Genomic DNA, 12,527 nt, shown 5'->3' with positions numbered 1-12,527 from the left:
ACCTTTTAACCTTCTTCTCTCTAACGAAAACAGCCTCAAGACCCTCAGCCTTTCCTCATAAGACCTTCCCTCCATACCAGGCAACATCCTGGTAAATCTCCTCTGCACCCTTTCCAATGCTTCCACATCCTTCCTATAATGCGGTGACCAGAACTGTACGCAATACTCCAAGTGCGGCCGCACCAGAGTTTTGTACAGCTGCAACATGACCTCATGGCTCCGAAACTCAATCCCTCTACCAATAAAACCTAACATACTGTACGCCTTCTTAACAACGCTATCAACCTGGGTGGCAACTTTCAGTGATCTATGCACATGGACACCGAGATCTTTCTGCTCATCCACACTACCAAGAATCTTACCATTAGCCCAGTACTCTGTATTCCTGTTACTCCTTCCAAAGTGAATCACCTCACACTTTTCCGCATTAAACTCCATTTGCCACCTCTCAGCCCAGCTCTGCAGCTTATCTATGTCCCTCTGTAACCTGCAACATCCTTCCGCACTATCCACATCTCCGCCGACTTTAGTGTCATCCGCAAATTTACTAACCCATCCTTCTACGCCCTCATCCAGGCCATTTATAAAAATGACAAACAGCAGTGGCCCCAAAACAGATCCTTGCAGTACACCACTATTAACTGAACTCCAGGATGAACATTTCCCATCAGCCACCACCCTCTGTCTTCTTACAGCTAGCCAATTTCTGATCCAAACCGCTAAATCACCCTCAATCCCATGCCTCCGTATTTTCTGCAATAGCCTACTGTGGGAAACCTTATCAAACGCTTTACTGAAATCCATATACACCACATCAACCACTTTACCCTCATCCACCTGTTTGGTCACTTTCTCAAAGAACTCAATAAGGTTTGTGAGGCATGACCTACCCTTCACAAAACCGTGTTGACTATCCCTAATCAAATTATTCCTTTCTATATGATTATAAATCCTATCTCTTATAATCCTTTCCAACACTTTACCCACAACCGAAGTAAGGCTCACTGGTCTATAATTACCAGGGTTGTCTCTACTCCCCTTCTTGAACAAGGGGACAACATTTGCTAGTCTCCAGTCTTCTGGCACTATTCCTGTAGACAATGACAACATAAAGATCAAACCCAAAGGCTCTGCAATCTCCTCTCCAGCTTCGCAGAGAATCCTAGGATAAATCCCATCCAGCCCAGGGGACTTATCTATTTTCACACCTTCCAGAATTGCTAACACCTCCTCCTTATGAACCTCAATCCCGTCCAGTCTAATAGCCTGTATCTCAGTATTCATCTCAACAACATTGTCTTTTTCCTGTGTGAATACTGATGAAAAATATGCATTTAGCGCCTCTCCTATCTCTTCAGACTCCACGCACAACTTCCCACTACTGTCCTTGACTGGCCCTAATCTTACTCTAGTCATTCTTTTATTCCTGACATACCTATAGAAAGCTTTAGGGTTTTCCTTGATCTTACCTGCTAAAGACTTCTCATGTCCCCTCCTGGCTCTTCTTAGCTCTCTCTTTAGGTCCTTCCTGGCTAACTTGTAACTCTCAGGCGCCCTAACTGAGCCTTCACACTTCATCTCGACATAAACTTCCTTCTTCCTCTTGACAAGAGATTCAACTTCTTTAGTAAACCACGGTTCCCTCGCTCGACCACTTCCTCCCTGCCTGACAGGTACATATTTCTCAAGGACACGCAGTAGCTGTTCCTTGAACAAGCTCCACATTTCAATTGTGCCCAGCCCCTGCAGTTTCCTTCTCCATCCTATGCATCCTAAATTTTGCCTAATCGCTTCATAATTGCCTTTCCCCCAGCTATAACTCTTGCCCTGCGGTATATACCTATCCCTTTCCATCACTAAAGTAAACATAACCGAATTGTGGTCACTATCACCAAAGTGCTCACCTACCTCCAAATCTAACACCTGGCCTGGTTCATTACCCAGTACCAAATCCAATATGGCCTCGCCTCTTGTTGGCCTATCTACATACTGTGTCAACCCTCCTGCACACATTGGACAAAAACTGACCCATCTGAAGTACTCGAACTATAGCGTTTCCAGTCAATATTTGGAAATTAAAGTCCCCCATAACAATTACCCTGTTACTTTCGCTCCTATCCAGAATCATCTTTGCAATCTTTTCCTCTACATCTCTGGAACTTTTCGGAGGCCTATAGAAAACTCCCAACAGGGTGACCTCTCCTTTCCTGGTTCTAACCTCAGCCCATACTACCTCAGTAGACGAGTTGTCATCAAACGTCCTGTCTGCTACCGTAATACTGTCCTCGACTATTAATGCCACACCTTCCCCTCTTTTACCACCGTCTCTGATCTTACTGAAACATCTAAACCCCAGAACCTGCAACAACCATTCCTGTCCCTGCTCTATCCATGTCTCCGAAATGGCCACAACATCGAAGTCCCAGGTACCAACCCATGCTGCAAGTTCACCCACCTTATTCCGGATGTCCTGGCGTTGAAGTAGACACACTTCAAACCACCTTCCTGCCTGCCGGTACACTCCTGCGACCTTGAAACCTTATTCATGACCTCACTACTCTCAACCTCCTGTACACTGGAGCTACAATTCAGGATCCCATCCCCCTGCTGAATTAGTTTAAACCCTCCCGAAGAGCATTAGCAAATTTCCCCCTCAGGATATTGGTACCCCTCTGGTTCAGGTGTAGACCATCCCATTTGTAGAGGTCCCACCTACCCTAGAATGAGCCCCAATTATCCAGGTATCTGAATCCCTCCCTCCTGCACCATCCCTGTAGCCACGTGTTCAACTGCTCTCCCTCCCTATTCCTCGCCTCGCTAGCACGTGGCACAGGTAACAAACCAAAGATCACAACTCTGTTTGTTCTAGCTCTAAGCTTCCACCCTAGCTCCTTGAATTTCTGCCTTACATCCCCATCCCTTTTCCTACCTATGTTGTTGGTGCCTATGTGGACCACGACTTGGGGCTGCTCCCCCTCCCCCTTAAGGATCCCGAAAACACGATCCGAGACATCACGGACCCTGACACCTGGGAGGCAACACACCAACTGCGAGTCTCTCTCGTTCCCACAGAATCTCCTATCTGTCCCCCTAACTATGGAGTCCCCAATGACTAATGCTCTCCTCCTCTCCCCGCTTCCCTTCTGAGCAACAGGGACAGACTCTGTGCCAGAGACCTGTACCCCATCTGCCTGCACATGGTCCATATTCCTCTATTCCCTGCCTGTTCATATGTCTGTTTAAATGCCTCTTAAATATCTGCTTCTACCACCACTCCTGGCAATGTGTTCCAGGCAGCTACCACCCTCTGTGTAAAAACCCATCCTTGCACATTTCCCGTAAACTTTCCCCTTCTCACCTTAAACCTTAGTATTTGACATTCCCACCCCGGGAGAAAACCTCTGTATTGAACTCCATGCACTCGCTGCTTTGGGAATGAGGTGTGATGCTCCTGTTAGTTTTCAGTCTTCTGACTGTCACCCACAATGTGCATGCACTGATGAAGAATAGTGCAGGGTAATTGGACATGGGTCTTACCCCAGACAGCTCCATCTGTTTGTACTCCACGACAGTTCACTCCAGGATAATACACAATGTCATCAATGGCAACATATCCAACCTCTGCCTGGTTCGATTTCACAGCTTTGAAACCAACCTAGAACAGGGATACAGTCCGTCAATCCCCCACAACACACACTCAGTGAGCCAGTAGCCTTGTGTTCAGGAGCACAGCAAACAAAAGACAGGGTTATTACCGTGTCAGTCACTAAACAACTATAACACAGACACACTGGCCTCAATGCAAACTGCATCCAATAATGAATGGTGTCAATTGATTATAGTACTGAGGGAGGGCCGCACTGTCGGAGGGTCAGTGCTGAGGGAGAGAGTGCTGAGGAAGCGTCGCACTGTCAGAGGGTCAGTACTGAGGGAGTGCCGCACTGTCGGAAGGTCAGTGCTAAGGGAGGGCCGCACTGTCGGAGGGTCAGTGCTGAGAGAGGGCCGCACTGTCAGAGGGTCAGTACTGAGGGAATGCCGCACTGTCGGAGGGTCAGTACTGAGGGAGTGCTGCAAAGTCAGAGGGTCAGTACTGAGGGAGCGCCGCACTGTCGGAGGGTCAGTGCTGAGGGTGTGCTGCACCTTCGGGGGGTCAGTGCTGCGGGAGTGCCACACTGTCGGAGCGTCAGTGCTGAGGGTGTGCCAGACAGGGATATAGTTACACACAATGATTTTTACTGGGGTACAGTCCCACACACACTGACTCTCACTGGGGTACGGTCCCACACACACTGACTGTCACTGGGGTACGGTCCCACACACACTGACTCTCACTGGGGTACAGCCCCACACACACGGACTCTCACTGGTGTACAGTCCCACACACACTGACTCTCACTGGGGTACAGTCCCACACACACTGACTCTCACTGGGGTACGGTCCCACACACACTGACTCTCACTGGGGTACGGTCCCACACATGCTGACTCACACTGGAAGCTCTCGTTTCGTGGTCTCTTTTCTATTGTGGTGAAGTGCCTGTGACACTGATGGAGGGATATCAGGGGAAGGTTTTGTGAATCAGATGCTGTTGTTTTCACCATCCATCCTCTTTGTGTTTGACACTGACATTCCTGATGTTTCTTGGCTCGCAGGCTGGAAGTCTATTTTATAATGAGCCAAGGTCAGAAATCACACGACACCAAATTATAATCCAACAGGTTTATTTGAAAACACAAGCTTTCGGAGCCTCGCTCCTTCTTCAGGTGTTAGTGAGAGAGGTAGTATCAGCCACAGAATTTATAAGTAGAAGATCAAAGGGTCACACCACTGATAAGGATGTATTAAACAAACCTAAGATACTGTTAAATCTTTAATCAGTTAGAACTCTCACTCTCTCCCCTCCCTCCACACATAAACTGACTCCAAACCAGAACACAAACAGATTCTAAACAAGGCCTCATACCTAACATGCATTGTCTGACCTAAAATGTCACCTCTTCTTTAGTGATAAAACCTTTAGTTCTCTCAGGACAATTACTTGAAAGGAATTCAGGGATTAACATATGCATATTAATCAATTAAAATCTTCTAACTGATTAAAGATTTAACAGCATCATAGGTTTGTGTGATACATCCTCATCAGTTGTGTGACCCTTTGATCTTTTACTTATAAATTCTGTGTCTGATACTACCTCTCTCACTAACACCTGAAAAAGGAGCGAGGCTCCAAAAGCTTGTGTTTTCAAATAAACCTGTTGGACTACAACCTGGTGTTGTGTGAATTCTGACCTTGTCCACCCCAGTCCAACACCGGCACCTCCACATCATAACGAGCCAAGTTTGGGAAATCTCTCCGTGACTGGGTAAAAATGTGAAGCGGGACCCACCTGGAAGACTGTGGAACTCTCCATGGTGATGTTAATAAGCCTCCAATCCTTACTCTGAGTGCCTTTGGCCTCCCAGGTCACAGACTCCTGATCCACCTGGTATCGGAACACCTTCAGGACTCCATGCACTGTAACAGTACACACAGAAGTGGTCAGTCTGTGACCTGTCAGTGCTGGACAAATCACCTTCCCTGAGCAGAAATCATTAAAATCTGGGGAATGACATACTGGCCTGACCCATAATCTTCAACCAGATCTGCCGTTCGCCTAACTCCACTCTGAGAAAAGCATCTCTTTTCCCACGCGCTGACCCCAAACAAGATTGCAACAGCAAATAAATCAATCTGAAAACCATCACTTCCTCTCCCCCAGCAATCTCAGCACATCAGAAGTTAGATCTGAAGCATGAACTGTAACCCACACACATACCCTTAGTCTGACTGCTCCCCTCTCTCAGTCTGACATGTTTTCCTTTGAACTTGCTGCACTCTCTTTTCTCAGGTCCAACGCTGTCATCAAACACATGCTCACAGGGACTGTTGTTGTCTGACCTGTTGCTAGTGGAGACTGGACACTATCTGTCTGACTGTTGCTCAGCACGTCCTGGACAGTGACCCCCAACACCGAGCACCAACTGTTGCTGACATCATCTTTCCCCACTTCTGGACCCCCCATTGGTCAGACAGCACGCTGTGACTGGTTTCTAATAGTAGAAGGCATGATGGGACAAATGGACATTTTTTGAGATTCTATGATTACCCACAACTGTGCAGTTTTTGTTGTTACCTTCTCTTGCTCCAAACTCAAACATTTCTTCACTTGGCTTCCCTGTTTCCCCTTTCCTCAACATCGTCTGCTCCAACTCCAATTTATCCCTTCCTTAACTTCTCTACCTCTATTTCCAGGAATGGGATTTTGACCAAGATTCCTGATAAGCCACTGACTCCCACAACTACCTCAACTACAGCTCCTCACTCCCTGCTGCCTGTAAGGATTCCATTCCATCTCTCAGTTTCCCCACCTCTCCTGGTTTTCTGATGACGCAACCTCCCATACCTGCCCTCCCCAATTTTTACCTCAACCATCACCATGGCTGCTAGGACCCTCAACCATGTCCATTCCTATTTCCTGTAAACCTTCACTCTCCCCTGCCCCTCCGAGCTTGATTCAAGTTCCGGATGTCTCACCTCTCTGGGTATTCAATAGATTGATCCTCTTTCCCTACCTCCAGCACAATGTACTACCACCAGACCCATCACAGTCACCACCTCTGGTCCATTCCCTCCACAACAGCCTGCTCACCCAGTACACCTTCTCCCTTTCCATAGCACTTTTCCATGCCTGAGGTTTGCACCTCCCCTCCTCCCTCTCTCCTCCCGACACTCCCTCCAGGTCAAGCGGTGATTAACTCCTACTTCTGAACTGTACTGTTCTGTACTATACTGGTGATGGGGTCTCCTGTAGCCTGGGGAGCCCAGATGCATGCCAGGTCACTGCATGACCTGAGCTCCCAGTAGTCTATCAGTTGAACTTATGACCCCTCCTTGCTGTGACCTCTAACCTCTCTGTCGTCAGCTTGTTGCACCATTCCAGTCAGGATTGACAGGCCTGAGGAACTGTACCTCACATCCAATCCAATACTTTGCAGTCTCTAGACCTAACGCTAAACTCAACAATATCACATTACCATCTCAGATCCATTCTGTTTCCCATTTCTTTGAATGTTTTGGCTTCTCTCTTGTTAAGTTCTTTATTTTTGCTTTTGAATGACAACCATTCATCCTCCTGCCCTTTGTACCTGCTCTAAAATGATCATTCCAAACTTTTCCTCCCACAATAACACTCCCTTTGGTCATCACCAACGTTATTTAATCTGTCTTGCCCTCCATACAATCACTGTCCTCCCCATTTCTTCTTGTCCACACCCCAAACCCCCAACCCACCACTCCTCATTCCTCTTGTTTAACATAATCACATTCCAACTTTTGAGCAAAGGTCATTAACCTGAAACATTAACTCTACTTTTCTCTGCCAGACCTTAGTGGAAAGGTTCAGAAATCTGAAGCACAAGGCAACTTAGGAGTCCTAGGTCAGATTCTTTTAAGGTTAGCACACAAGATCAGTTGGCAGGTTTATTTTTTCATAGAATCCTTACAGTGTGAAACAGGTCATTCAGCCCAACAAATCCACACCAACTCTGTGAGAAGCATCACACCCAGACTCACCCCCTTACCTTAACCCTGCATTTCCCACAGCTAATCCACCTAACCTACACATCCCCACGCAAGACAGCCAATTTAGCATGGCCAATCCACCTAACCTGCACATTTTTGGACTGTGGGAGGAAACTGGAGCACCCAGAGGAAACCCACGCAGACACGGGGAGAATGCGCAAACTCCACACAGACAGTCGCCCGGGGGTGGAATTGATCCTGGGTCCCTGGCGCTGTGAGGCAGCAGTGCTAACCACTGAGCCGCCGTGCCGTGGTTGTCATTCAAAAGTTAGAAAGGCAAATCTGCAATGTTAGCATTCATTTTAAGAGGGCAAGAATACAAGAGCAGAGATGTATTGCTTAGGCTATATCAGGCTCTGGTCAGACCATATTTGGAATATTGTGAGTGGTTTTGGGCCCGATATGAGAAGGATGTGCTGGCTTTGGAGGGAATCCAGAGAAGGTTCACAAGTATGATCCAGGGCATGGAGGGCTCATCATATGAGGACCGATTGAGGATACTGTGTCTGTACTTGATGGAGTTTAGAAGGATGATGGAGGATTCGGATTACAACTTACAGAACACTGAGGCTTCGGCACAACCTCAGAGTGAAAGGATGCCCCTTTATACAGTCACAGAGTCATGCAGCACGGAAACAGACACTTCTGTCCAACTAGTCTACGCCGATCATGTTCCCAAACTAAACCAGTCCTACTTGTCTGCATTTGGCCCATATCCCTGCAAACCTTTCCTATTCCTGTACTTATCCAAATGTGTTTTAAATGTTGTAACTGTACCTACATCCACCACTTCCTCTGGCAGTTCATTCACACATTAACAACTCTCTGTGTAAAAAAATTGCCCCCTAATATCATTTTAAAATCTTTATCCTCCTGCCTTAAAAATATGCCCCTAGTTTTGAACACCCCCACTCTAGGAAAAAGACCCTTATTATAGTCACCTTATCCATGTCCCTCCTGATTTTATAAACCCCTCAACCTCCCACGCTCCAGTAAAAAAATGTTCCAGCCTATCTTTATACCACAAAGCCTCCATTCCCAGCAACATCCTGGTAAATCTTTTCTGAACTCTTTCCAATTGAATAACATCCTTCCTTTAACAGGGTGACCAGAACTGCACACAGTACTCCAGAAGAGACCTCACCAACGTCCTCAACGTGATGTCCCAAATTGGGGTGGGGTGGGGGGGGTTGGGGGGGGGGGGGGTGCGGGTAGTGGTGGTGGTGGTGGTGGTGGTGAATCTGTGAAACTCATTGCCACAGAAGGCTGGGGAGGCCAAGTCATTGAGTTTCTTTAAGACAGATGTAGTAAGGTTCTCAGCCATGATCAATTGGCAGAGCAGACTCGATCGGCCAAATGGCCTAACTCTGCTCCTATGGTCTTATGGTCCTGCTGAGTGTCTCTGTTTATATTCCTTTAATAACAATTCTTTGAATGCTTTGATTATTAAATGACATAAGCATCTCAAGTATATAAAAAAACTATGGTTTAACTGACAGCCATTGCTCCCCTTGACCTTCCAGCTAGATGTGGGTGAGGGTTTGGTAGGTGATGTTAGAGGAGTCTCGTTGAGTTGTTAAGGTTAATGGGGAAAGGAGAATTGCAGGAGCTGGGCAGTGAGTCAGTCAGTGTCTGTGCGGAGAGAATGGTGGCGATAACATTTCAGCTTTCCAGTATCTCTGAGTTTTAGTGAGGTTTGTGCTGTCACATTGAGGTCCTGTCACAGAGGCATTACAGAGGGTACTCACTGAGCTGTTCGGAGATATTGGTGCTGTAATAGAAAGCGAGGCAGGAGCCCTTTGTCGGAGGGAGACGTTCACTCAGGAGCCACGCAGCATCTTTGTCTCTTAGTGCCTCAAAGTCCACAAACATGTAATGACCTAGAAAGGAAAGACTTGCATTTAGAAAGCAAATTACACATTTTCGAGATGTTATAAAATACCTTTCAGATATACTTCACTGGCTGTACTCAACAAGCCACAAAGTGTGAATGTCTAGTAACTTGCTTACGAGATCTTCCTTAACATCATTAGATAACCATGGTGTCACAGCTGCATGTTACCTAAACATCATCACCTCCAACCAGGCAGCACTGTCCCAGTGTGACATAGGCCTGAGAGATGGGATTATACTCCCAAGTATCTGCATTGAGATTTCAACCTCTGATGCCCGACTCTGAGGTGAGAGAGTAACATAGGCAGATCCAGCAACACAAACAAGAGAATTTACAGCCTCACCTGTTCAATGACACTGAGACCTGGTTAAATCACAGTCTGTCTACTCACTGACACTGAGAGCTGGTTAAATCACAGTCTGTGTGTTCACTGACCCTGAGAGCTGGTTAAATCACAGCCTGCCTGTTCACTGACACAGAGAGCTGGTTAAATCACAGTCTGCCTGTTCACCGACACCGAGAGCTGGTTAAATCACAGTCTGCCTGTTCACCGACACCGAGAGCTGGTTAAATCACAGTCTGCCTGTTCACTGACACTGAGAGCTGGTTAAATTACTGTCTGTCTACTCACTGACACTGAGAGCTGGTTAAATCACAGTCTGTCTACTCACTGAGAGCTGGGGCACAGGGCTGGCCCTGACTTTAACTTCAGGAACATTGTATAAGTCAACACTGAAATGTATCAAGATTGGATCAATGAGCAAATGTCTTAAACCAATTACAGCCCCACACAGAGAGACACAGATGTTAACACATATTCATGGCCAGAGGTGATGCAGTGATCCTGGCACTGCCCTGTTACTGGGTGATCTGTGCTGTCAAGCCATACTGATATGGAGACGACCAATTAGTTGATTCTGTTATCATTGCTCAGACAGGCAGTCTGTCATGGCCTGGAAGGACCTGGTCGTTCATTCCCACCCACCTTGTGGGTTCTTCATTGTGTTGTCCACCTCAGGCCCCTTGAAGGAGCTGGGCGTCTGCCCGTTGCTCCAGTCCCAGTCCATGGAGTCTAGTTTGGGATTCAGGACATTTTTCCAGCTGCACAGGTCCAGCTCAAAGTTACAAGCTCCTGAGGAAAGAAAAACAGAACAATTCACCAACACGGCCTTAGGTAACTATCTGGGATTCCAGGTCTACCTAGGCCCAACTCAGGCCCTGCCCAGGTTCAACCCTCCCTGGCCGAGTATAGTCCAGACCAGTCTGGCCCAGCTTCTTTGAGCCTGACCCAATTCTACCAGCCCAAGCTCAGCCCAGCTCCTCTTTGTGCCCAATATTGACTGTGGACTCGTCATCCTGTCCATCGTGGGCAGTGTTTGGAATGTAAGGAGCAGGTGAATGTTCAGTAGTGCCCCACCCTGATATACCCTTGCATGATGCCCCACCAATGGGTGAAAGTGGCACCCCCCACAGTGTCCCCCTCCCCCCACCCGCAATCCAGGAGACCCTGACCATTTCCCACCCTCTATAGAGTCAACCTGACCCTATTCACATCCTGACTAGCTGGTTCTTTAGCCTGTTGGTCCCTTCTGGGGTCTCAGCATCAGTCCCCAGTAGGGGAGAGAGTGTAACAGTCAGATGGCCTGACTCTGTAAATGTACTGTCATCAATGAAAGAGGCAGCTCACAGGGAGCCCCATGCTGTGCCAGGAAACTGGTGGATATGTGCTCAAATTCTGATGCCTCTGTTCCTTCATCAGGCCCTGAGTTACACACTGTCCGACTGTGAGTCACTGTATGGCTGAGGTGGCTGGTCTATTTCTGCTGGACCATTCAGCCTGGTGGTCAAGGGCCTGACTGCCTCTCAGACCTGGATGGTAGGGGATGGCACTTGGAGGTGGCTTATTGGGAGATCACTCACTGGGACAAGCTGCCGGTGGTCACTGTTTGGAGTGGAGTCACTTCTGGGGTCACAGTGGGTCACTCTGGGGTCACTTGTAGGGCTCACTGCAGGGTCACTGTGGGGGTCACTGGGGGATCACTATGGTGGTCACTGAGGTCACTGTGAGACACTGGATCACTCTCGGGGTCACTGTGGGTCACTGTGGGGATCACTTTGGGGGTACTGAGGTCACTGTAGAGGTCACTGTGGGGTCACTCACCGATTTGGGGACATTCTGTGTGACCCAGCATGACATCATCGATGGCAATGTGTGACACAGCTGCTCCTCCTCCAATCGCCTCGAACACCAACTGCAGAAAGAGACACCATCAGTGACACCTAGTGACACCCCCCAAGAAAGCCCCCTGACAGACCCCCCGGCCGACACCCTTGAGATCCCCTGACAGACTCCTCTCAGACACGCCCGCTGAAAGACCCCCCCCACCAACAGACTCCCCCGCCCCTGAGAGACCATCCCGACAGACCAAAGATGGGAAGACAGCAATGATCAGGCTGCCCCTGTCTGCGGACCCAGTCAGATCACTTCATAACATTGCGCATAGGCCCATCAGCTGGCTGATCTTAGTGAAGTGTTTGTGAGGGCGACAAGTGAAAGTCCTGTAAGATCGATGATCAGTGGGTCCATTGTGAAGTGTGAGACAGCGCTGGGCTGGTCAGGCACAGGACATTACCTTCCAAGTGTGTGCTGTTTGAATCTTGACTCTGCCCAAGTTCCACGTCAGGTTCTGGCCTGTACTCATGCTCCATACCTTCAGCTTTCTCTGTGTCTCTTCCTCCACATAAACATTCAGGGTTCCTAGAAGAAGACAAAAGTGTTGAGGCATTGATGACCATAGCCAGTATTACACAGCCAGGGCAATGTGTCTGATACAGAGATTCATTAATAACTCAAAAATGGCTCAGTGCCAGACTTGGAAACAGAATCTCCTGAAATTAAATCTCACCTGGAACTGAGATAACAAGGTGTAGAGCTGGATGAACACAGCAGGCCAGGCAGCATCAGAGGAGCAGGAAAGCTGATGTTTCGGATCTAGACCCTTCTTCAGAAA

The 12,527-nt window shown here is 48.0% G+C and overlaps 2 protein-coding genes across 2 annotated transcripts in view; one reads left to right on the top strand and one right to left on the bottom strand.

Annotated features, from left to right (window-relative positions):
- LOC125486379 (apical endosomal glycoprotein-like) lies at positions 1-12,273 on the bottom strand. The gene is made up of 6 exons (XM_048613669.1): positions 12,150-12,273; positions 11,678-11,768; positions 10,502-10,648; positions 9,371-9,502; positions 5,389-5,516; positions 1-3,655 (listed from the first exon to the last, which is right to left on the bottom strand). The coding sequence occupies exons 1-6, from the start codon at positions 12,216-12,218 to the stop codon at positions 3,455-3,457; spliced, it is 768 nt and encodes a 255-aa protein (XP_048469626.1). The 5' UTR covers positions 12,219-12,273; the 3' UTR covers positions 1-3,454.
- Positions 1-12,527, top strand: part of LOC109937976 (UDP-N-acetylglucosamine pyrophosphorylase 1, like 1) — a 318,016-nt gene that overhangs the window by 285,193 nt on the left and 20,296 nt on the right. The gene's annotated exons all lie outside the window — the stretch shown is intronic.

This window comes from Rhincodon typus, chromosome 28, assembly GCF_021869965.1.
Source record: "Rhincodon typus isolate 14 chromosome 28, sRhiTyp1.1, whole genome shotgun sequence".
In the NCBI taxonomy this organism is placed as follows: domain Eukaryota; kingdom Metazoa; phylum Chordata; class Chondrichthyes; order Orectolobiformes; family Rhincodontidae; genus Rhincodon; species Rhincodon typus.
The sequence above is the reverse complement of the archived record's forward strand: the minus strand, read 5'-3'. Positions and strand labels throughout refer to the sequence as shown.

Bases quoted from the DNA above. Each gene is read 5' to 3' on its own strand.
- LOC125486379 (XM_048613669.1), bottom strand. From the start codon at position 12,218: ATGAGTACAGGCCAGAACCTGACGTGGAACTTGGGCAGAGTCAAGATT. The intron at 9,503-10,501 runs GTGGGTGGGAAT...TTTCCTTTCTAG, and splicing joins CACAATGAAGAACCCACAAG to GTCATTACATGTTTGTGGAC. The intron at 3,656-5,388 runs GTGGGTCCCGCT...TCCCTGTTCTAG, and splicing joins AGAGTTCCACAGTCTTCCAG to GTTGGTTTCAAAGCTGTGAA.